At 37.1% G+C, this 22735-nt stretch overlaps 2 protein-coding genes across 2 annotated transcripts; one reads left to right on the top strand and one right to left on the bottom strand.

Moving 5' to 3' along the window:
- Nucleotides 1–9879: 9879 nt before the first annotated feature.
- LOC117614388 (heat stress transcription factor B-4) lies at nt 9880–11578 on the top strand. Its single transcript, XM_034343189.1, has 2 exons — nt 9880–10241; nt 10351–11578. The coding sequence occupies exons 1-2, from the start codon at nt 9993–9995 to the stop codon at nt 11266–11268; spliced, it is 1167 nt and encodes a 388-aa protein (XP_034199080.1). The 5' UTR covers nt 9880–9992; the 3' UTR covers nt 11269–11578.
- An 8255-nt stretch (nt 11579–19833) lies between these two features.
- LOC117615019 (subtilisin-like protease SBT3) lies at nt 19834–22329 on the bottom strand. The gene is given in 2 exon segments (XM_034343981.1): nt 19834–21565; nt 21568–22329. Coding segments are annotated over 2 exon segments (2310 nt in total). The 3' UTR covers nt 19834–20017.
- Between the last annotated feature and the right edge of the window lie 406 nt (nt 22330–22735).

Below are 22735 nucleotides of genomic sequence, written 5' to 3'. Positions count from 1 at the left end.
ATGCCATTTCTATATATGATTTGATTTGTGTCTGAGATTGTTACGTAATTGAATGTGTGACATGCTCGTCTTCTTTGGTGCAATAACTTGTATGGGGTGTCAAATTTAGGGACTCGAAAAGTAGGAGAGTGGTTAGCCAACTGTGAAGTGAACCATTCATGATTCATGAACCATGAGCAGGATTGTATTACGTGGCTGCATTTGATTAGTCAATTATTGCTTGTGATACAATGACTTGAGAGTTGAGATAATTGTTATGTTGCTTTCTTGAACAAGCTATTAGCTAGGTTTGCTGAACAATACAGTATGTAACGTGCAAGGCTCTAACACCTCTGTTGTATACTCCCATCTGCTAAACGCTTTATGGGTGAGAACTGAAAAAATGTTGTACGAACTGGTTTGACACGGTGACCCGTTACCCGGCCCGACATGGCGACCCGTTAATAGCTAGAAGAGAGCATGTTCATGGGCCTAATAAAGCAACTGAACTGGCCTGCAATGGGACATGATAAAGTCCGGCCCATTTTCTTGTTAATTTGTTTTCCTTCCAGCCCTCCAAACAGGGCCAAGAAACCTTGTAGGTGGATTTCTATGATACGCAACCCACAAGGAGATTAAGAAAAGTAGCTGAGCCAAGCCAGTTAGCCTAAGAAAAGTAGCCCAATATGATCTAATAATTTACCTTTAAATTCAATGGTAATAATAAAAGTATGAAATGAATACAATTTTCTACCCAAATATTATAATATGGTATGAATCTTGGGGAGGAAGGTAATAGTTTTGGGTTGGTGTTAGAGAAAAGTGAAGGGAGGGAAATTGAAGTTGCTTTTGGTGGAGGGAGGGAGAAGATTGATCAACTTTTTTCTAATCATGCCTTAGAAAGTGATGACAAAGAGGAAAGTGAATATGCTTCCCCCATGATTGTAAAACTATTATCTCTCTCTCTCTCTCTCTCTACCAAATTGCAACTAGCAACTCCATTATTATTGCTATTATTATTTCCATTATCATTATTATTTCCACCTCCACTTCCACCACCGCAAACCCCAGCCGAACTAAGTCCTGTCATACTCAAGCTCATGCACCTTTTTTTTTGCCTTTTTTTTTTTCTCTCCCTAATTAACTACATCAACATGACCTCTCTCTCTCTCTCTCTCTCTCTCTCTCTCTCTCTTTTCTTAATTTCCTAAAAGTCCGTGAAGGAATGAATGAATGAATGAATTAGCCTAGATGGGTTTATTACATATGAATTAATTTCCATATTTATTTGTTTATTTATTGAATTGAGGAAGAGGATCAAGATTGAAACTTTACCTGATCAGTTCAATCATTCCAACCCCTCCTCCTCCTTATTCCCTATAAAGCTGTGGATTTTATTTTGGTTCACTTTCTTTTATTTCTTGTTTCTATTGTGGGGACTTTGCCCAGCCTTTTCATGGCTTCATTCCACTTTGTATCTCTTTGCCTTCTTTTCACCAGACGTTCGTATGTTAGTGAAAGTATATTTGGGGCTCCAGCTTTATATTCTCTCACAGTCAAAAGTTATTCCATCGATCCCATTTCATTCTAAAGTGAATCCATGAGCTTTTCTGATCGCCATATCTTCAATACATAATATCCTTCTATTTCTTTTCTTTTTTGCCATTGTATTTGGGTGTGTGAGATTTTATCAATTTGGAATTTTTAATTTCTTTTCAGCAAAGAATTCAAACAAGGTAATAATTGTGAAGAAAGTAGTAGGTTTAACAATTGGGTTTCATTATTAGATAATTGTGGTCCGTCTAAATCAACTGTTATCTAGATACGATACACCCAATGCCAATGAGACAGATAATTGCACTAGGGAAAAAGAGGTTCGCATATCATATCTCCATGGATGGTTTTAGGATTCGTGCGTAAGAAACACTTCTTCTTCTTCTTCTTCTTCTTCTCCTCCTCCAAATTCTTGAATGCAATATAATTTCAAATAATATATGAGTGCATGCATGGCCCCCGCCAAGACCCCCAAAAAAGGAAAAAAAAAGAAAAAGAAAAGTTGTTCAATATTTTTTCAGAAAAAGAAAGAAGAAAAAAAAGACAACGTCCAATTCGATCAGTCATCCAAATAGAACACTTTACAGTTCAAAGTTCCACAAGCATTAGGAGATTGTCTCATATATTTGTACGTATCCCATGGTGTTTGGAGGGACGTGAGACAATTTCACCCTTCTCTGCAAATAAAAGCCAAAATTGAGTGTGTCACATGGACATAGGTTGTTCCAATGTTGGTTTCAACTTTTGGCAAACAGTAGCTTATAATATATATGTTGGTGGTCCTAGAAATAGAAGAAACCCACCTTAGCTTCACGTCCCTGTCCATAAGCTCATCAGATCCTACTTAGAACCTCTAGTGCTCATCAACATTAATTTATCTTCTTCAATTGATGCGTGTGACTTGCATGGTGTGTGACTTGCATGGTGTGTGACTTGCATGGTGAATCAATCAATATAACCACATTTTGTGCATGCCTTGCCTTATCTTCCTTTTTTCTTTTTCGAATTACAAAGTACTATCTGTTAGCAAAACATCTTGAATGATATCGGAAGGATCTCCATACCACGAAGAAAAATTGTAACATAACGACAAAGAAAACTGAGCTAATCTTTCCAATTTTATGTTACAAATGAGGGTGACCATTGGACATAATATGACAATAAGTTAGGTGTAACATATATATTATGTCACGATATAATATGATTTGTGTATCAGATCGTTTAGAAACTTTATGTCCGATGACATGATTGAGCAGCCAAAAAAGGGTTTCCTTAGTGGATAATTAGTTGGCAATAATATTTGTATGATTATGGAAATATATATATGTACTAATTAAAAGAAAGTAAAACAAAATTGTATGAAACAAAATTAGCACATGCAAATGCCATGCAATGATCAATTAGTGATGGCTTCATAATAATCAATCGATCAATGAGGAATCCATAAGATCAATTACGATATGAATATGGATATGGATATATTGAATATAAATAATTAAATTTCACCAGATTTCGATAATGAGAAGGGGGTGGGGGGGCTTACCATTTTTATATGATGCATTATTGGCTGGCATCAGAAGCAGAAAAAATGCCACTTTAAGCACTTTGCTTTGTGTAAGTAAATGGACGTGAGACTCTGAGAGAGAGAGAGAGAGAGAGAGAGAGAGAGAGAGAGAGAGAGAGAGAGAGGTGGGTCTTGTTCTTGTATATGCATGAAATGATGGTGAGGATGATGGAGGGACCCACATGAGCTTAATTCATCATCTCATGGGAATCCCTTGGATTGAGGAAGTATATATATATTTAAGCAAGGGGAATTAATTCGTAATTTGCAGCAGCAGCAGCCTTGAGAGCCCCGCGGGGCCCAAAATTTTCAAAGACCTTTTCTTTATGAAGGAACGTTCATGAGCCACCACAGTATAAAAAGAAGAGAAGAGAAGAAGAAAAAGGAATGTGATGTGCATGTGATCCAACAGCCTTTATGTTCCCCTCTACTTGTAATTCTTTCTTTCTTTCTTTCTTTCTATTCTATTCTAACTTGCAAATCACACAAAAAAACCAACCATTCTAACATTCCCTTTTCTTCTGTGCATATTATGATGCGGTATATGTCTTTCTTTTTTGACATTCGGTGACTCATACTTTTTTGGCTAATCATGTTTAGGTCATACATAGATTAGATTGTACTAAAAACTTATTTAATTGGGGTCCCATCTTTATAAGACATGCGAGGTCGGCCATGGTTGATAATATGGCACCGATTCAAAAGTATGTTATTAGTGGAATCTTAGGCTCCAAATATCATATCATGCATGTAGAAACATCACCACCATCATCAATGTTTATATTGTCTTTAAATTGTAAGCAAGAACAAATGCTGCTTACTACGCCAGTTGATTAAGTCAGTGAGTTTGTCACCTTACACCAAAGTTCGAATTTTCATGTCCATAGAATTTAGATATGTTTAGACTATGGTTTGTATAAAATAAAAAATAAAAAGAACACCTTGATGTGCAAGAGTTTGGAGTGTATATATATGTTTAGAATATACTATCAAATACTCTTATTTATGTATGACTATTTGAATAAAGTCCCTCTCACACGTTTATAGAAGGATCTCTTTTTAACGTAGAAGATGAATGAATGTCTTTAGCAAAGAAAGAAAGAAAGAAATAAAAGAGGGGAAAGGAAAAAAGAGATAAGAAAAAAAGGAAAGGAAAGGAAAGGGAGAAAGATAGTGGATGAAAGACAACTCTTGTTCTTCTCTCCTTTTAATGTAATTCTAAAGTGAGTTAAAATTAACTTTTTTATTCGTTGAAAAAGAAAATGGAGGCCATGCAAGTCTATATATATTTTTTAAACCTTTGGGTAGAGAAGCTGCTTTTTAACGTCTTTTTTCAAGAATTGAACCTTTTGCATGGAAACTAAATCTAAATTATTGCTCTAAACTATTCTTTTAACCTTTCATCTGTCTATGTGTACATATATATATATATATATATATATATAGACATACACACATATAGAACTAGTACTTCTTCTTCAATTATTTCATTTGGGTCCAATAGATATGACTTTCTCATGCACAAAGATTGGGGACATACATCAAAACCTAATTTTTATTAAGGTAATTTGAAATCGTTTAGTGCGAAGTTCTAAGCGATTAATTTTAGGGACATGACCAAATCAAACCGAATTCATTTGACGATGAAATTCCTTTACACAAAGTCAGTACCACCTAAAGTGACAACAAGCTTTAGGGAAACTATATAAAGAGGATAAGGGCGATTGATTGCTGCTTTATCACTAGGATTATTTATCCTTAATTAATGTAAATCGAGATATTTTACGGAAAAAAAGTTTGGCTCTTTAAAATTGAGAAGGAGTTCCTCCTTAAAGCAAATGGAGTTCTAACACTTGTCAAATTTCACATCCCTCAGTCTCAGCAGTAAATTATTTCATCAATATATTCATGGACTATAATAACTATTCACAAATAAGACATGCCACATTTTCTGCATGCATTTATGGAAGAAGGTTGCACCGTGTGACTGAAGAGAAGGATGTGATCTAGAAGTAGAAGAAGCCCAGAATTAAGGACAGAAACGTCAATTGAACCAAAAAAAGAAAAAAAAAACATATAATTAACATTAGGGCATGCTAGAACCAAAGACAAACGGGTATCTTGTCTGATCTTTAATGATCTCAGAAAAATGGCATGCCCATTTCCTCGTGGTATCTAAATCCCCTCGTGACCTTTGATTTTGTTTCTGTCTAGCCCCCCCAGCACCTGCAGATTCGAACCCTAGAGCACTTTCACTTTGACCCCAATTCAAATCCATGCCATACAATACAAACCATATTATATATATATATATAATTAGGTTAATTGAGGTAGAGGAGGAGGGAAGGGGTCAGAAAGAAAGACAAAAGAGAGTGCGAGATTGAGAAGAGACAGAAGAAAGAACCTTGTAGGCTTGTCGTCGTATAGAAAAGAATACAGATTTTGATTCTTTTTCTTTGAGTTTTTCAGTTTAGAAAGAAGGAGAAAGGGTTTTCTAAGAAGAATATAATAGTTGAAAGTATATGGGTAGGGAACCCATGAGTATCGATCAGTCACTTAGGCATTTTAAATATGGTGGGTTTTTATCCGTATTCGCTCTGTGTTTTAAGTTGTCTCGCCTTGGAATTCCCGTATTTGGATAAAAATATCATAATTAGACTCTCATTAATAAAATAAAAAAATCCGTGTGTTTTTTTAACCCACTAATTAATTTATATAGTTTCTTTTTTTGTTTGGTATCGGCGGTGGTCATGTGAGAGGAGGTGGGGTTTGGTTTCACTTTCACAGCGTTTTAGAAATTAGAATAGAATCTTCTTGCTCTTCAGCACATAGCTATCTGGAGAGAGAGATTGGGGGGTATGAGTTGTAGTTTAGGAGAGGATGGTGGTGGGTGTGATTTTGGTAGTGATGTTGGTGGTGGGCTCGGTATAAGGATTCATGTCCAGAATTGCTGACAACTTGTGAAAGAAATCAGCCTTTGTTTTTCTAGATTTCCATACTCTCTGTGGACCCATCCAATCTCAATCCTCTCAACTTATCTCATATATGTCTTGTATTGTTCAAACAAAGGGTAAAATTGCTTCATAATTCATTTTACCTCACCTTGCTACCGCGCTTGATTAATTACTCAATCAACAAACAATCCATACGCTTCATCATGGTCGCATAATTACGTTTGTTAATGGATTAGGCCGATTCTCCATGCATGCATGCCCATGATTTCTTGCACATTGAGGTATGAGTAATTTGTAAAGGCTTATAGTTCGAGTAGTTAAGAGCAATTATCTATTCACACGACATCATGTGTTCGAATCGATTGTATTTTAAAAAAAAAGAAAAAAAAGAGAAAAAGGGTTGGAGATTAATCAAATGTGTATGTTGGGATTGATGGGTCGGTTGGTGGGAGCTAAACTAGAGCCTAGAGATGGGTAATGTGTACACACATGCGGTAAATTCCCAAAAATGTGCATGTAACATGAACAAGGGAAAAGGGTGGTGGTAATAATTATATGTTATGCAAAGGAAAAAAACAAAACAAGAATCACGAGAGCGGTTACACCTACAGAAGCAGAAGCCCTTCAAAATAAAAAGGACTAGCTAGCTGCTTCTGTCTCTCCATGTCAGCCGCTGAAACGGTGCAGAGATCTCTGCTGCCTGCACAGAAGAGTGCAGGGTTTAAGATGTATGTGTGGGCCGAGCTGGGAGAGAGAAGAGAAGAGAAGGGCAGGGCCAAGAACGTAGTAGAAGATGTGTGTTCTTCTTCTCATGCTAGGGAGAAAAAACCATTAAAATTTTCCCATTTTTATTGAATATCGGAACTTGAAGCCGGACACTGCTTCTATCATGCTATTTTCTATATATATAAAAATTAATTTCCCCTCTTTTTTTTTTTTTTTTGTTTAATTATATAAACGTCTGCAGTGTGCCAGTGTCACATGCAAATATTAATTTCTATACCTACATATTCGTTAGGGATATTTTCCTTCTCTATCCAGTCTATTTGCCTTTTGATACCTGATATTTTGTTAATAAAACTGATTTTTTTTCTTTTTTCTTTTTCATAGGTACTTGCCCATTCTAGCGCAAAATAGAGATTACCACAAAACTGAAAACAAATGTAAGGGGCTTTTAGTTAAAGTGGCTAAGAGTATTTATTCATGCACCTGAGGTTTTAGGTTTGATTTTCATATCTTTCAATATTGTTTGTATTAAAAAGAAAAGAAAAGAAAAGGGAGGTTATCAGAAAGTAATGCTTTCACATAGAAGTATATGTATTTCTCCATTTTCTTCAGGCATAGCAAATGTATTTTAGGCTAAAAAAAATCTTGAAAGTAAAACGTAAAAAAAAAGGATTAATGATATGGTGATGAATATAAATTTGCACCGATTTCAAATGAGGGGAGCGCAGAGAAAACTGTAAAAAGTGAGAAATTATAGGGGGGTGGGGAAGTGAAGTTGGGACAGTTTGATGAGTTTAACTTTGTTTTTCCAATAATGAGAATGATAGGCCATAATGAAAATAATCAGTTGAGTATCTTTGTGAAATAATTAGCCATCATTTTCCTATTGTTTTCACTTTGCACCCTGGAACATCTGATTGTGTCCCTACTCCCTCCCTCCCTACCCCTCTACTTCCTTGCAGTCAGGCTTTCACTTATCACAAAATAAATCCCTTACCTTTTTTTTTTTTCCTGCTAGTGCCCACTTCATTATTACATTGAATTTCATGCAATCTAGCTAGCTTCTTCAAAATTCCCACATTAAATTGTCACACTTCAAAAATTCAAAAAATAAAACATGGGTTTAGAATCTAGATCACATCAATTTATAAGCTGTTTTGTTTTTCTTTTAATTTTGAAAATGAAAAGTGAATCACTTTGGTTGTGTGGCAGAGGTCATTATTATTTGATTCTCAATGGGATGGAAATTAAACATATGTCTTGCCTTGCCTCCTCCATCTTACTCCTTTTCACAGAGTCTGTGCTGAGAGAGAGAGAGAGAGAGAGAGAGTAGTGTGTGTAAAAAGAAAGAATATTTCTTGGGGCATTACAAAAGGGATAGAGGGAGGAAAAGCTGTAAATATTCATTTTAATTTTCTTTTCAGTTGTTGATTCATGGAAACTTTTAGGGTCAATAATTCAATGGATCACCTGGACACGTCAGCAGAGAAGCCGAGCCGAGAGTGAGCAAGAGCCAAACTACGAAAGCATCTGGCTGGCATAGGGAGGGAGAGAGAAAGAGGTAGAAGAATTGTAAGCTAGTGAGTAAAGGTTGTAGTGGCCAGATAGAGCATGTCTAGGTCTCTTTAGCCCTGATGGTATATTGTAGTTTGGAATATTATGGGCAGCAAAAAAAAAAAGAAAAAAAAAAAGAAGCAGAAGAAGAAGAAGAAGAAAGAAAGGTAGAGAGAGAGAGAGAGAGAGAGAGAGAGGCAAGCAAAATAGAAGAAGAAGAAGGAGAAGAAAATGTCGTCATGAAGAAGAAAGAAACAGGCTTTAAATCCCATCACGTAGTTCGATGTATCCTTTACCTTATATCTTCCAGCTCTCTAGAGAGAGAGAGAGAGAGAGAGAGACAGAGAGAGAGAGAAGGAGAGAGATACAAGTAAGTAAGTAATAGTAGAAGTAGAAAATGATGGGGGATTAGAAATTGGAGACTGTGTTTTTGGTTTGGTGCCTCAGACTTATTAAACAACAAAAGCTAACTTACAAATCGAAAAGAGGACACTCGTTTGACGTGAACCCCAACCCAAACCTTTCCTTTCTTCTTCCTATCTTTTTTTTTCTTTTTCTTTCTTTTAACATTGCTCTCAACCCAACCCAACTAATAATATAATGTTTCCTTTGACCAACATACCCTTCTAGGCTTCTCCTCCAAGATTCTCTTCAAATAACCATGCATTTTTATCTTCAAATAAATAAAATATTCCATGAGGACCAACATATATATATATATATATTCCATGATACATAATATTCCCAGTTTCTTTTAGGGCATACTTTTGGGTTACATTAAAAACATCACTTGTCGAAATATATGATTAGACATGATCTGTACATTTACATGCAAAGCTATGCTATTTGTCAAGGGATGGGTTGCATTAAATGAGATGGTACAAAACCACTAACATCAAAGCACAAGCTCAGAAGCAGAAGCTCAGTAGCAGAAGCTGCACAACTGTATATGCCACAGGAGGCTCTAAACAGGTCCAGGCCTAGCAAAAGGAAAAGGAATTATAGACATGTATAGCTTGTAAGTTGTAAGTAACCAACCAGACCAAGTTTTTTACTGTCTCTATTCAGTACAAAAATCAATAAATGAAAGGAAAAAAAAGAGGAAGGTGGAGGGAGGGGCACCATGGTCATTTCAGAACACACAATGGGACGGGAGGGTACACAGACCCTGCACCATCCTCCTCCTGTGCGTGATTTTTAAGTGGGTGTGCGCGGGATCGATTGTCAGTACAAAAGACAGCATGTATGTGAGAGAGAGAGAGAGAGTGAGAGAGAGAGAAAGAAAGAGGTCACGGGTTTGTCTTGAAAGGCCCTTATTTCACAGTCCTAGACAGACAGACACATATTCTCTCTCACTACATAACCGAGGAGGGAAACAAAATTTTAATATTATCATATATATATCATATCATTTCCCCATTTTATTTCATTAAAAAAACAAAAACAAAAACAGAAACAAAAACAAAAAAGCAAATAAACACAACACACTACTAGCTACTACTAGTACACCACAAACCACCCCTTTTTCTCCAACATTTTTATCCCCCAACTTTCTCACACAAACATTCATTCATTCTCTCTCTCTCTCTCTCTCACTCTCTTTCTCTCCAAGAAGCTCCATTTCTTCTTCTGAGCTCAGATCTCTTTCTCTTGTCAAATCAATGGCTCTGATGATGGACAATTGTGAGGGCATATTGCTCTCCCTCGACTCGCACAAGTCGGTGCCGGCTCCCTTCCTGACCAAAACGTACCAGCTCGTGGATGATCCGGCCACCGACCACATCGTCTCGTGGGGCGAAGACGACGCCACCTTCGTCGTTTGGCGCCCTCCCGAGTTCGCCCGCGACCTCCTCCCCAACTACTTCAAGCACAACAACTTCTCCAGCTTCGTCCGCCAGCTCAACACCTACGTACGTGATAACATACATAAAATTCATCACACAAATTTTTTTGGTTTTGTTCGTGTGTTTTATTTGATTTTCACTGACGGCGTCGTTTTGTTGTTGTTGGGGTTTCTAGGGTTTTAGGAAGATTGTACCGGACAGATGGGAGTTTGCGAACGAGTTCTTCAAGAAAGGAGAGAAGCATTTGCTCTGTGAGATCCATAGAAGAAAGACAGCTCAGCCTCATCAGGTGGGTTTCAGCCACCACCACCACCACCACCACAACCCGCATTCGCCACTCGGCATCAACGGCCACCATCATCCGAGCTTCTTCCCCTTCCCTAGTCGTGGCAGCATCTCCCCCTCCGACTCGGACGAGCCGCCCAACTGGTGTGACTCGGACTCACCACCTCTCCCATCACCAACCAGAGGTATTAACAATCACAACAACAACAATAATAATTTTATGAGTATTAATAATGCGTCGGTGACGGGCTTGGCGGAGGACAATGAGAGGCTGCGGCGGAGCAACTCCATGCTGATGTCAGAGCTAGCCCACATGAGAAAACTCTACAACGACATCATCTACTTTGTTCAGAATCATGTCAAGCCTGTGGCTCCAAGCAATTCCTACCCTTCTTCTTTGCTTCTCTGTAACCCTCCTCCGAATTCCATGGCTCCTGCTGCTACTGCTACTAAGCCTAGTAATTTCAACCAGCTTCTTGGGTACTATCCAGCTCCTGCTACAAATGCTAAGCAAACCCCTCACATGTCTACGACGACCCACCATCATGTTATGAACTCTTCCAGCCCGAGCAACACGACGTCCAAGAGCAGCTCAGTGACGATTCTGGAAGACCAGCAACAACCCAGTGGCAATGGGTGCAAAAATACCAAGCTGTTTGGGGTGCCGCTGCTTCACTCGAAGAAGCGGTTGCACCCGGAGGAGTATGGCTCGAACCATGGGACCAGCATGATGGAGGCCAGCAAGGCTCGTCTGATTTTGGAAAAAGATGACTTAGGTCTCCATCTCATGCCTCCCTCAGCATGTTAGCTGAGCTACTTATTATTAGTTTGCTTTCCTCCTCACTCATCAAATCCCACATTCAAAACTTTGAAAGGTTATATCTTTTTGATATTTTACATTTTTTTTTCCTTCTTCTAGTTTTTCTTGGTTGATTGTATTTTGGGTCTGATGAGATGGAGTCAGATGATCGATATTGTTGATGATCAAAAGTATTATGTGTGTGCGTGCGGTTGGGTGTTTGTGATCGACGGCTACTACTACTCTGATCTGTATATATAACTTTAGTGAAGATGTTAAATTTGAAGTTGAAGTTCAAAATGGCCATGTTTTTGTTTTAGCTGATCTCTTGATATTCAGTGGTGCAATTTATTACTCATCTCGATTACCGCATCTCTTTTTTCTCCTTCCTTTCTTCTTCTTCTTCTTCTCTGCAGTTTCTGAGCTTTATCCCTGAATGTTTCAGTTACATTAATGCCTCAGACTCAGAGAGAGAGAGAGAGAGAGAGAGAGAGAGAGAGAGGGTATTGATAGCTTCTTGCCATTGAAGGAAAGGCTGAGGATATACAGTCTGGTTCATTGACAATTTCCTCTAGGGCTTTCTCTGATTAGCCCATCCATTAATGGGTCATACGTACAACTGTGAGTCTGTGACCCTCAAAATACTTGGCTTTAAAAAAAGAAGGAAAAAAAAAGAGGAAAATGAAGGGTAAGTAAATAATGGTTAAAAATGAAAAAGCAGTTGACAGACACAGCATGACAATTCGTTGTTCAAAATCAAACTATGATCAGTGTAATAATTATTATTATTATCTCTCATCAGTCCGCACTCGCACTCTATAATTGTGAAAGAAGAAAGTATACTATGATTTACTGAAAAGAAAGCCATCATGTCGTTGGATCAAGGTTATAATCTCTATTTCTCGTTTCCATGAAACTGTCAGTGCTCACGCAGGAAAAAACAAATACATACAAACGTACAAATACAGACGTGTTGTTGTAGTAACAAAGAAAATGAAAACAAACAACCAAAAAAAAAGAAGTGGGGTTTTCGATGAAAGCGAAATGTTAGAGAAACTGACTGAAAATGTGGGTTTGAAATGTTTCTATCAATGCTTCTATGCTTCTTCTTCTTCTTCTTCTTTGGACCAGAAACCTTTGCCTTTTCCCACTTTAAGTATCTCTCTCATCAACGTCTTCAAACCCTTCTTTGAATCTTCCCTTCTATATATTTCTCCTTCCCCTTCTTTCATTTATTGCATGCTCTTCTCTCTCTCTCTCTCTCACCCCTTCTGTTCTTTGGTTTTGATAAAAGTTTGACCAAACATAATTTCCGAAGCCACAGGTTACACATATGGCATTTTTTTGACCCTTCGTTTGATAATGCATTCGCAATTTGGGACCATTAAAAACTGTGTGAGTGTGCGAGACAGAGATCTATTTCAAGAGTCTGGAAAAAGATAAAGTGAGGAGAAATTAATATAGAATCAATCAGAAGTAGAATATCTTTGTCGCACTTGTAAAATGGTTTTGGTTTTTAGTTTTCGTCTTATAGCAAAAATAAAAAATAGAAAAAAAAAACCCTAACCCTAGACATTATGCCCCCTTCTAAGCTTTTGTCCTTTATCGGGTCGTCGCACGTGACTGGAAATATGAACGTGGAGTGTGTCACGTGCATATTATAGAATAGAAGAAGAAATAGAAGTTCTCTAGCATGCTTTTGGTCCAATAGTAAGAGGCTTAAAGAGTAAAGTGGGTGATGGGCTGCAAAAGTGGATACGGATCATCCGGGTAAAAGATGCTTTAAGGAATTTTAGGGATTTATTGGACCACGAAATTGGCCATTGGGTTGGTTGTTCTTGAAAGCTTAAAAAGGGCAAAAAGGAAAATGTTGCTACGTTTGAAGTCTTTTTTGAATACACTTTGTTGACATTTTTCGTCTTCTCTCTTTTGGTATGTCACACTTTTTTCACAAGTTAAGAAAATCGTAGTGAGTGTCATATTTTATTGGCAAATTAACAAGTACACACGATTGCAAGAATTGTATTGGTAGGAGGTGCCATGTGTTAGGGGGAACCTAAACCACTTTAAAGTAGATTTCTTTTTCGGCCCTATATAATATATATATATGGAACATAAAAAGATCAAATTCAGAATAATACTTTGATAGATTCATCATTTTCTTCTTTTATAAATGCTTTATAATGTTTTCAAATATAAAATCAGAAGTCTTTTTATATGTGCGTGTTCGTGTCGAAAGAGTTGTCGAATAATTAAAAAAAATAAAATTAAAGGCTATAGTAAGCAGAACAAAGAAAGACTGTTTTAGACAACCCACTATGGTGTAATATTGCAGTACTTTTCTTTTTCTTCATTTTGTTTGTTTGTTTTATTTCACCAAATCCTAAACTTTCTCCCTTTATATGAAAGTATTTTCATATCCTTGTTATTCGTGGTTAAGTTTAGTTGTGTATTTTTCATATAAAGATCCCCCTCTTTTTGCTTTTTTGTAGAGTTCATTTCCAAGTCCTCGGTTTCTCAAAATGAGTGATATTTAGAAATCCTCAAATTTATGAATTTCGAATTTATCTCTAAAATTTTACCTATCCAACATGCATGAGAGGGAAACGAAGGAATTCAAAAGAACTTTTCTAAAATAGAGGGATATATTTAGGGGTCATCATTTGGCCCACGGGTCAAAGTGGGTAGTCCCAAGTTTGATGGGTCAAAATTTGGCACGACTTGATGGTTAGGTCTATTCGACCCAATTCGTTTTAAGGTTGGGTAGGACTTGAGCTTAGGTTTTGAAACCTCTAGGCAGCCTTTGGCCTGACTTGACAAGGCCTGCCCATGACCTGGTTTGGCCCGGCTCGAGTAAGTCTGCTTATTGCCTTGTTATTTTTTGTTTCCCCTTATATTGCCTTATTTCCGTTCTAAACATTTAAGTAAATGTCTTGTCTTTCTACCTTAAATTATTTTTATATTACTACATATCATACTTGAAAAATATTTTTCTATCAAAATTTGACTAAGTATGAAAAATGAACTTTTGAAATACTAATGTTTTCAATGATATTTTTGGCCATTTATATTCCTTGCAACTTAAATATTCAAACACGATTTTATGAGATTTTAGCATAAAGTATACATTAACTTATTGAGGTATCAATTTTTGTATAAACTGGATTTTCATTTTTTGATTTTTTGGGAATTAAATTTTCTAGTATTATTTATTGAATCCAAATGGGGGGTACTTCCTTATTTACATTATAAACTTAAATAAATGGATTAATATACAAATAAATTATAGTAAAAAGACAAGACATTTACTTCAATGTTTAGAATGGAAATAAGGCAAAATATAAAATAAAATAATAACAAAAAGCAATGGGTGCCCCGGCTCAAAAAGCCCACTTAGGCTCGGGCCAATAGCTTTGAAACCTTGGCCCAACCCAAACTCAAAAATTTCGGGTGTGTTTTGGTGCCTTCAAATAATAGAAAAGTGTTTTAGTGCCACAAATAGAACGTTTGTATTTTGTTGTCGTTCTTTCTTTTTTTGGAATAGCAAGGTGGAGTGTGACTTTTTTTCTTCTTATTTTTTGGGGTCTGAAACAAGTTGAAGTAAATATGGTTTTTTTGAGAGAAGAAGTATGTTAAAGATTACAAAACACCATGCAAGGAGCTTATAGCTCAAGTGATTAAGGGTATTTACTTTTGCACTCAAGTTCTTAGGTTCAATTCATTCCCCCTCTCTAATATCGCATCGCTTGTATCACAAAAATAAATAAATAAATACAAAATACAAAACATCACACCATGTTGGGCCACAAAGGATTTTAAGACCAAAATTGAAAGGAAAGAAAAGCCCGTGTGCTGTACAATCCGCTACGCGGTGTTGTTGGGCATGCCAGTTCAACCGGTCCAAATCATAAATGTGGGTTGAGTTTGACCCATGGGCTGAATGAACTTGCCAATGTGCTAAATCATTAATGTTGGCTTGGTTGGTTTCCCTCCAGAGCCCCCCAAAAAATACGTAAAAAAAGGATTTTAAAAAAAAAATTCCATGATAAAATATTTATGTACTGCAAAATTTCAAAATTGTTTTGTTAACTTGAGTAATTATAGGTCTTGTTTGGTACACCTCCTTGGATTCGCTTGGATTGGATTAACTTAAATAACATCCCAAGCCCATGTTTGGTGCATCCCATCTTTAAGTTAAATGAGACTATATAATCCTGGCTTACAAAAAACACTTCACTCGTTGGCACAAAATAGAGAACTTTGAAGAGATTCTGAAGAGGTGCCGCTAAATAATAACGAAGACGCTATTGAGTCTACCATTATCCAACGTTGCTCTGCTCTTCTTTTCGACGTTGCTCTGGCTCTCCTCTTCCACGTTGCTTTGTTTTCATCTTCTGTTGTGCTCTACTCTCACTCACTCAAGGTTTCAACTCTCTTCTTCTCTTTACACTCTTCTTCTCTATTTGTCTCTCTCCTTGGTGATATTTGATGGGTTCAATTTGCTATTTCTTAGTTTGATTTTTAAGTTTTGATTTTGTGGTTGTTTGTAGTTAGCTTAATTTGATGAGAATTAACATTTGTGTTGGTTAATTTTCATTGAATTATAATTGGGTATTTTTCTAGGGTTTTCAATTTTGAATTGTTTTGATTATGGGGTTTTTGTTTGGAATAAGAAGAATAAAAGGGTATAGGTCATGTGGCTAATTGCATGTTGTGTTTGCAAACAGACATTTGGTTTTTGCAAACTGTGATTGTAATTGCATGTTGTATTTGCAATTACTTAGTGATGGTTTGGCAATTTGCATTAGGAAAGTTGAGCTCTCACATTTTGGAAATGTTCTAGGCAATTTGTGGTTTTTGTTTCATGGATTATAATTGGATGCTTTTCTATGGTTAATTTTTATTGGATTATAATTGGGTATTTTTAAATTGTTTTGATTATGAGGTTTTTGTTTAGAAAAAGAAGAAATGAATAAATTGATGGGTGGAATTGGAGCTTTGAGCAAAGTTAATGAAAGTCATTGTCGTTTGCATAATACTTTTAGAAGGGCCTACTTTTAGATATTAGCAAGTGAGAAGAAAAAAAATAGGGAATCAAATTTCTTCCATGCACCATCAATTTGCTCAAAGTTAAGCAATTTATAAAAGTTGAATATCTTTAGAAGGGCCTACTTTGTCTTATTTATTGGCTTAAAGCCGCATGGGTTAGAAATTGGTTGTTGCAGAGTCTTATGAAATCAAATAACTAATTCTGACATCGGCCCTTTGCAGAAAAGTCTTGGATCAAATGAAAGAAACACAGCTAAATTATCTTATATAAACTATGAAATTAGGGAGACTTGGTTTTCTTAAAGAAATTTCTAATAGGAATAAGTAGAGTTGATGTGCCCAATTTGCTTGCTATTCTCATTTCCTAATAGTTTTCAATTGCTCATGGATGTTCTATAATTTCTCTATGGGTGGCTAGGCATAACTTTTTGTTAGATGCTGGTTTTTCTTTTTCATGGTGATTGGCACTTTGTTGGTTTGTATATATATTATCTAAACATATACTTTGTTGGTTTGCAAAAATACACATGCTTAATTTTTGTTGGTTTCTATGATTTATGAGATATGAATCGAAGAAAGCTTTTGTTGATATTATTGATGGAGATGTGGCATTTAGAGACAATGTGTGGTTGCACAATTCTTGTGCTTATGATGTTCAAAATGAGGAGAAATCAATAGCTTATATCAACGGCTTAGTTTGGAATTGTGGATGTTTATTTATATATGTTATTTAGTGGGTTTTGGTTGATTATTATTATTGTTAGTTTGTGCGCTTGTGGAAAGTAATATGTGAACGTGAATTTGTAATTTCAAGCTATGTGGATGAAGCATATATATAAAATATCTAACTTTTGCATCTATAAATATTGTATGAGTTTTGCTTTATATGATATTGGGATGGTTTGGAGCTTGTCTTACCACCATGTTTGAATGAAGAAAAGAAGAATAAAAGGGTAGAGGTCATGTTGCTAATCGCATGTTGTGTTTGCACACAGACATTTGGTTTTTGCAAACTGTGATTGCAATTACATTTTGTGTTTGCAAACAGACATTTAGTTTTTGCAAACTGTGATTGCAATTGCATGTTGTGTTTTCAATTACTTAGTGACGGTTTGACAATTTACATTAGGGAAGTTGAACTTTCACATTTTGGAAATGTTCTTAAAATATAGGCAAGTTTTGAAAAATTTAATACCAATTTTTGGTCTTGGAATTATAGTAAATAGTTTATAATTAAAATATTATCACTTCAAAGAAAATTTTAAATTTTAAATTTTTTTTTTGGTCCCAGTCCGAGCATAAACCAAACACAGGATAGTACTATTTTTGTTATCCAGCTTCTTAATTCGACGCAACACCAAACGTAGGTCAGTACTTAATCCAGCTTAGACCAAGCCAAGCCAATTCAAGACAGTCTCAGAATTTAGTTCAGTGCATAACAGTCCGCCGTACCAAACAGGGCCATAGAATATTACGGTAGTACGACAACGTAACATATTTTGTACAGTGTTATAACAGAAGTGAATATTTATTGATACCATTCCCTAAAAGGGGGAAAATAAACTATGTCATTCACTAATATTATAACACGTGTACAAGATATAATATGTGACTATATTATCGTATTATTATATAATTTCTCATTTTATTGGTAAATTATACTGAGGTATTTTTAAAATTTTAAATTTTACACGAGCCATAATTGTACTGATATTTAAATTACTCCATTATTGCAACATTCATCTTTTCATCTTCAACGGGCAGCCACAGGATTGTGAGATATGGTTCGATCATCATGTTGACTTAATTGGAATTTAAAATTTGGGAAGAAGTTGCAGAGACTTATCGCCATAACTGACAAAAATGATGGATTAGAAGTTCCAGACTTTAAAATGTATTAGTACTAAGCAGCTGTGAGAGGTTTTGTTTTCTCATGCAATTTTGTGGACCCAAAAACGCGAAGGAAATTTTCAGGACATTATAGGGCATTTGATTGGATATGCAGTCCGGCATGACAGATTCCCCTGATCCAAATCCATAGAGATATCCACATATTATTACATAATAATAATATTACCAAAAACCTTATAAAAAGTTCATGCGATCTTGCAATTGCAAATAAACAAACTAAAAATAGTTTAAGTTGACGAGACTCGATTTGCTGCAATCTTTTTCATGACTTTGGAGCATTGCATGCATTTCATGGAGATACAATCCAAACTGTTCAATCAAAAAAGAGGTGCCTGGCAAGTTCCAAAAAGAAAAACAACCCTTTTAAATATTTGATGCAGTTTGAGTCGCCACCAGTTTGCAAAATGCATGGCTATATTTTCAGTTTAATTTATATGATAGCTAAGCTATCGATCGTTGAATTATGTCCACAAATCTTTTTGATACAAGCAATATTAGGAGAGAGAGGGAATCAAACCCAGGACATCGAATAAAGAGATAACTGATTTTAATTAATTACTTGAACTACAAGTCTATTGTGTATATCCACTAAATCTTACGTATTCATAAGGGGCTGAAAAGTTAAATTTTATTTACACAGCTTGCAATTTTAATCATCGTGCAGTAAATATTTAACCGAAGTGAAGAAAAGATAGAAAAGATATATGAAGATAATTTGGGATCCATCCCATGTGAGTTTGCTTGTTGCTAATGGGTCGTGTCACTCTCATTCCCATCGTTTCTGTTTCTTTTTTGCTGGTGTGCTGTGAAACACACAGACCCTTTCTTTGCTTCCAAGTTCCAACTCTAATTATTGGAAACACTACCTGAAAAAAGAAAAGTTAAAATAGTCATTTCTCAGGCAGTAATTACTATGACAGACAGACGACTTATATATTCATCCTGCCTGAAAATTACCCCAACTTTAGATAGGAAAAAAAGGGGTTAAAAAAAATCTACCGGAAGTAAAAGTTATCCAGAAAAAATACAAGGGTGTCATAATGATTTTCATGTCATTTCAAATAAAAAAGTTTTGATGTTAAAAAGAGGTTCTAATCTTGACCCACTTCCAATCCAACATTATCCTTCTGCCTTTTGCTAAAAGCAGCTTCACATATTTATACGCACTTATGCATGCTTAGTCTTTGGTTTAGTAGTATGTCACTTTCATCGTCCTATTTTTAATCACGAAAAATGATTTTTTTTATATAATTCCAAGTAAACACTACTAGAAGATCATGAAGCACCGATTTTAATGGTAGAGATCGATAGGGATGTGATGGAGACGGACCCAAAGACACTGTAGCTAATTTGTAATTTTGTTTTTGTCCATTAAGTTGTACTGATAATAATTGTTGAATTATATAAAAGAAGGAGTACTTTTTGTCCAAGTCCTGTGGATGATTCACGTTGATTTTTAGATGATTAATCATTTAAATAGTGTGTCCGGCCAAAATAAACAAATAAAGTTGAGCTGTTTATTTTTATTTGTATCAATATGACAATCTCTAAATAATGTCTTCCAAGTTCCAATATGGTACGTTAAATCATGTATGATTAAACAAAGCTGCTTACCATCGACTAACAACCACACAAAACCTTTCCCAATAATCTTTATTTGCTAGCTGCCAGCTTTAATTTGAGTAACAACAACAACACCAACCTGCTGTTAGCCCGATCCTGATGTGATTTATAAACTATAAACTATACTTTATTTATAGCAAAGAGGAATGATCCCATGCTTGCTAGAGCAGGCAAGTTAGCTCTGCAGCGACACCGTATCTGAGCTGAGGTTTGTGGCCACGACGGGGCTTCTCACCACATGTTCACCTCCACTCTCCGCCCAAGTTAGATAGCCAAAAGCCACAGTCTCCTTCGTTCGTCTTGGACCTTTTATACTCAGCACAAAGCTCAGCTTCTCACCCTCCTCCTTGAACTTCAATGTGTTTGGAACCACTGCAACCTCAAACCCTTTTAAGGGTGTAACGCTTGCAACGTAGGTCGACTGTCTCTTTCCTATGTAGGTCACTGTCCTCCGGAATTCTTGAGTGGTTTGTACATTCGGCTTCGAATCGTTTGCGTTGAAGAATGCAATGAAAGAAGGATAGTTAAGATCCAACGAAGGAGTTGAGCAATTGTTCGAGGCTGATTTGGTGATGGTTTGGATTTGCTTGTTGGTGTAGTTCAGTGCACAAAGGAGATTTATGTAATCTTCTATGTCCGCGTCGTATATGAGCCCCGGGTCAAGGGCTTTGTTGGGATTGACATGACCTGCTCCCATGGCTAGAGGACTGGCTGGCTGGTAACCGTCACCAATGTCTTTAATGGGGCTGAGAGTGTTATCCAATGTGTCTGATGTCGTCATCATGGCCGATCTAATAGCAGCAGGGCTCCATTTTGGATATGCAGCTTTTAGAAGAGCGGCTAGACCGGCTGCATGCGGGCACGCCATGGATGTCCCGGACAAGAGATTAAAATTACTAAACAAGTCTTTATTGTTCACCACGGCTACCGCGTTATTTTGAGGCCATGCAGCTAGGATTAATGACCCTGGAGCCAGAATGTCTGGCTTCAGGGTAAATGGGAAGCTGGGGGATGGCCCTCTGGAGGTGTAGCTTGTTGTAACTGGTGCTGGTTTGGTACCAAGAAGTGTCTTTCGAAATTCCAAGCTTGCTGTTGGCTGAGAGTTGCTGTTGATGTAATCTTTGATCGCTTCGCCTTCCTTTGGACTGAGAAAGATTGTGGGAAATGGGCTTTGGAGGAACAGCTCCAAGTCAGTGTTGTCGGTAATAAAAAGGCCTCCGGCAACAGTTGCTTTGTTAACATTATAAACTTGTTTGCCTAACGAATCATTTCTGTCCTGGCACACAACTATCTTCTTCCCCACCTGTTTCAATTTTTTCAAACTGTCACATGCATCAAGGAAAACAATTGGGAATTGGGTTGAAGATGAATTCCCCGGAAAAAGAGTAGACCCCGTGATGGAGCCTCCGTTGCCAAAATGCGCAGTTCCTTCAAAATCACGGTCGATTGTGGCGGCGGCAACGGTGAGAACCCATGGGATGCCATTGTGCAAGGTGCCAAAGAAAGGGCCCTCATTTCCTGCAGATGTGGACACAAAGACACCTTTCTCCAAGGCTGAAAATGTGGCTATGGCAACAGGGTCCTCATACAAAGCAACCCCATCAAGCCCAAATGACAAGGACAAAACATCCACACCGTCTATAATCGCTTGCTCAATGGCAGCAATTATATCAGAAGACAAATTGCCCTCTTCCCAAAGAGCCTTGTACATGGCCACGTCACCACGTGAGCCTTCGGAGCCATGCCACTAGCTGTGCCCGGTGCATAACCAAAATAAGATGCCCCGGGCACATAATTTCCAGCTGCTGTGGATGAGGTGTGGGTCCCATGCCCATCTGTGTCCCTTGTTGAATTCACAGGAAATGTCAAGTTGGGGTTTTGGGCAATGAGCCCTTTGTTAAAGAACCTTGCCCCAATCAACTTTTTGTTGCACAAAGAGGAGTTGAATTGGGTGCCACTCTCGCATTCACCTTTCCATCTTGGTGGGATTTCTGACATTCCATCGTCACTAAAGCTCTCACTTTCTGGCCAAACACCAGTGTCCACCAATCCAATTATGACATCTTTGCCATAATCTGCAACCGGCCAAGCTCCAGATTTGGAACTGAGGCCAAGAAACTGAGAGGAGTGAGTTGTGTCTGGTTTTACTGGCAAGTCTTTGACTGAAGAAATGTAGCCTGGAGAGGTTTTTAAGGCCTCGAGCTCAGAAAGGGAGAGACTTGCACTGAACCCATTTATGACATGAGTATAACTGTAAATAAGTTTAGAAGAGAGTGCAGAAGAAGAGGTGGTTGTGGTGGTGTTTGGCCTAAACTTGCTCAGCGCAGAGCTTACTGTGGCCAAGTACCATGAATGGTGATCAGCAAAGGCTTTTGGCATCATGGTTGAGTCCATGTGGATGATATAATTGTTGGGTTGAGCCAAAGTGGTGGAGATAATTGCAATGGCAAGCCAAAAACACAAGCGAACATGATGACCAATAGCCATTGAAATTGAGCACAAGGGAGGGAGGAAGAGAAAATTCAGAACACAATATTGAATTTGTAAAGTTCGTAATTTTTATAGAGTTTTAAGAAGCATGGGAACCAATCAAGATATTCCTCACCACCATCTCATTTATTCCAACTTGTCCATTTGGTATCTTATAATTTGTAGGAGACCCTTGATAACCTTAGTATCTCCATACATGATTGATGCCCCAATTGCCCATACATTTATGGATTTGATGGATAATGGATGGCTTGACTTCAAAATATACACACTCCCCTAACTTATGGATTCTAATCGTTGTGATCCTTAACATTTCAGTCACTAGATCAGGATCCTTCGTTTGGCAAGGCCATCTTGATGATGCTCTGTGGTTGCTTTTGTTGTTGTTGCGCCAAAGTAAGGA

This window comes from Prunus dulcis, chromosome 1 (assembly GCF_902201215.1).
Source record: "Prunus dulcis chromosome 1, ALMONDv2, whole genome shotgun sequence".
In the NCBI taxonomy this organism is placed as follows: domain Eukaryota; kingdom Viridiplantae; phylum Streptophyta; class Magnoliopsida; order Rosales; family Rosaceae; genus Prunus; species Prunus dulcis.
This window is presented reverse-complemented; position numbering and strand designations above follow the sequence as displayed.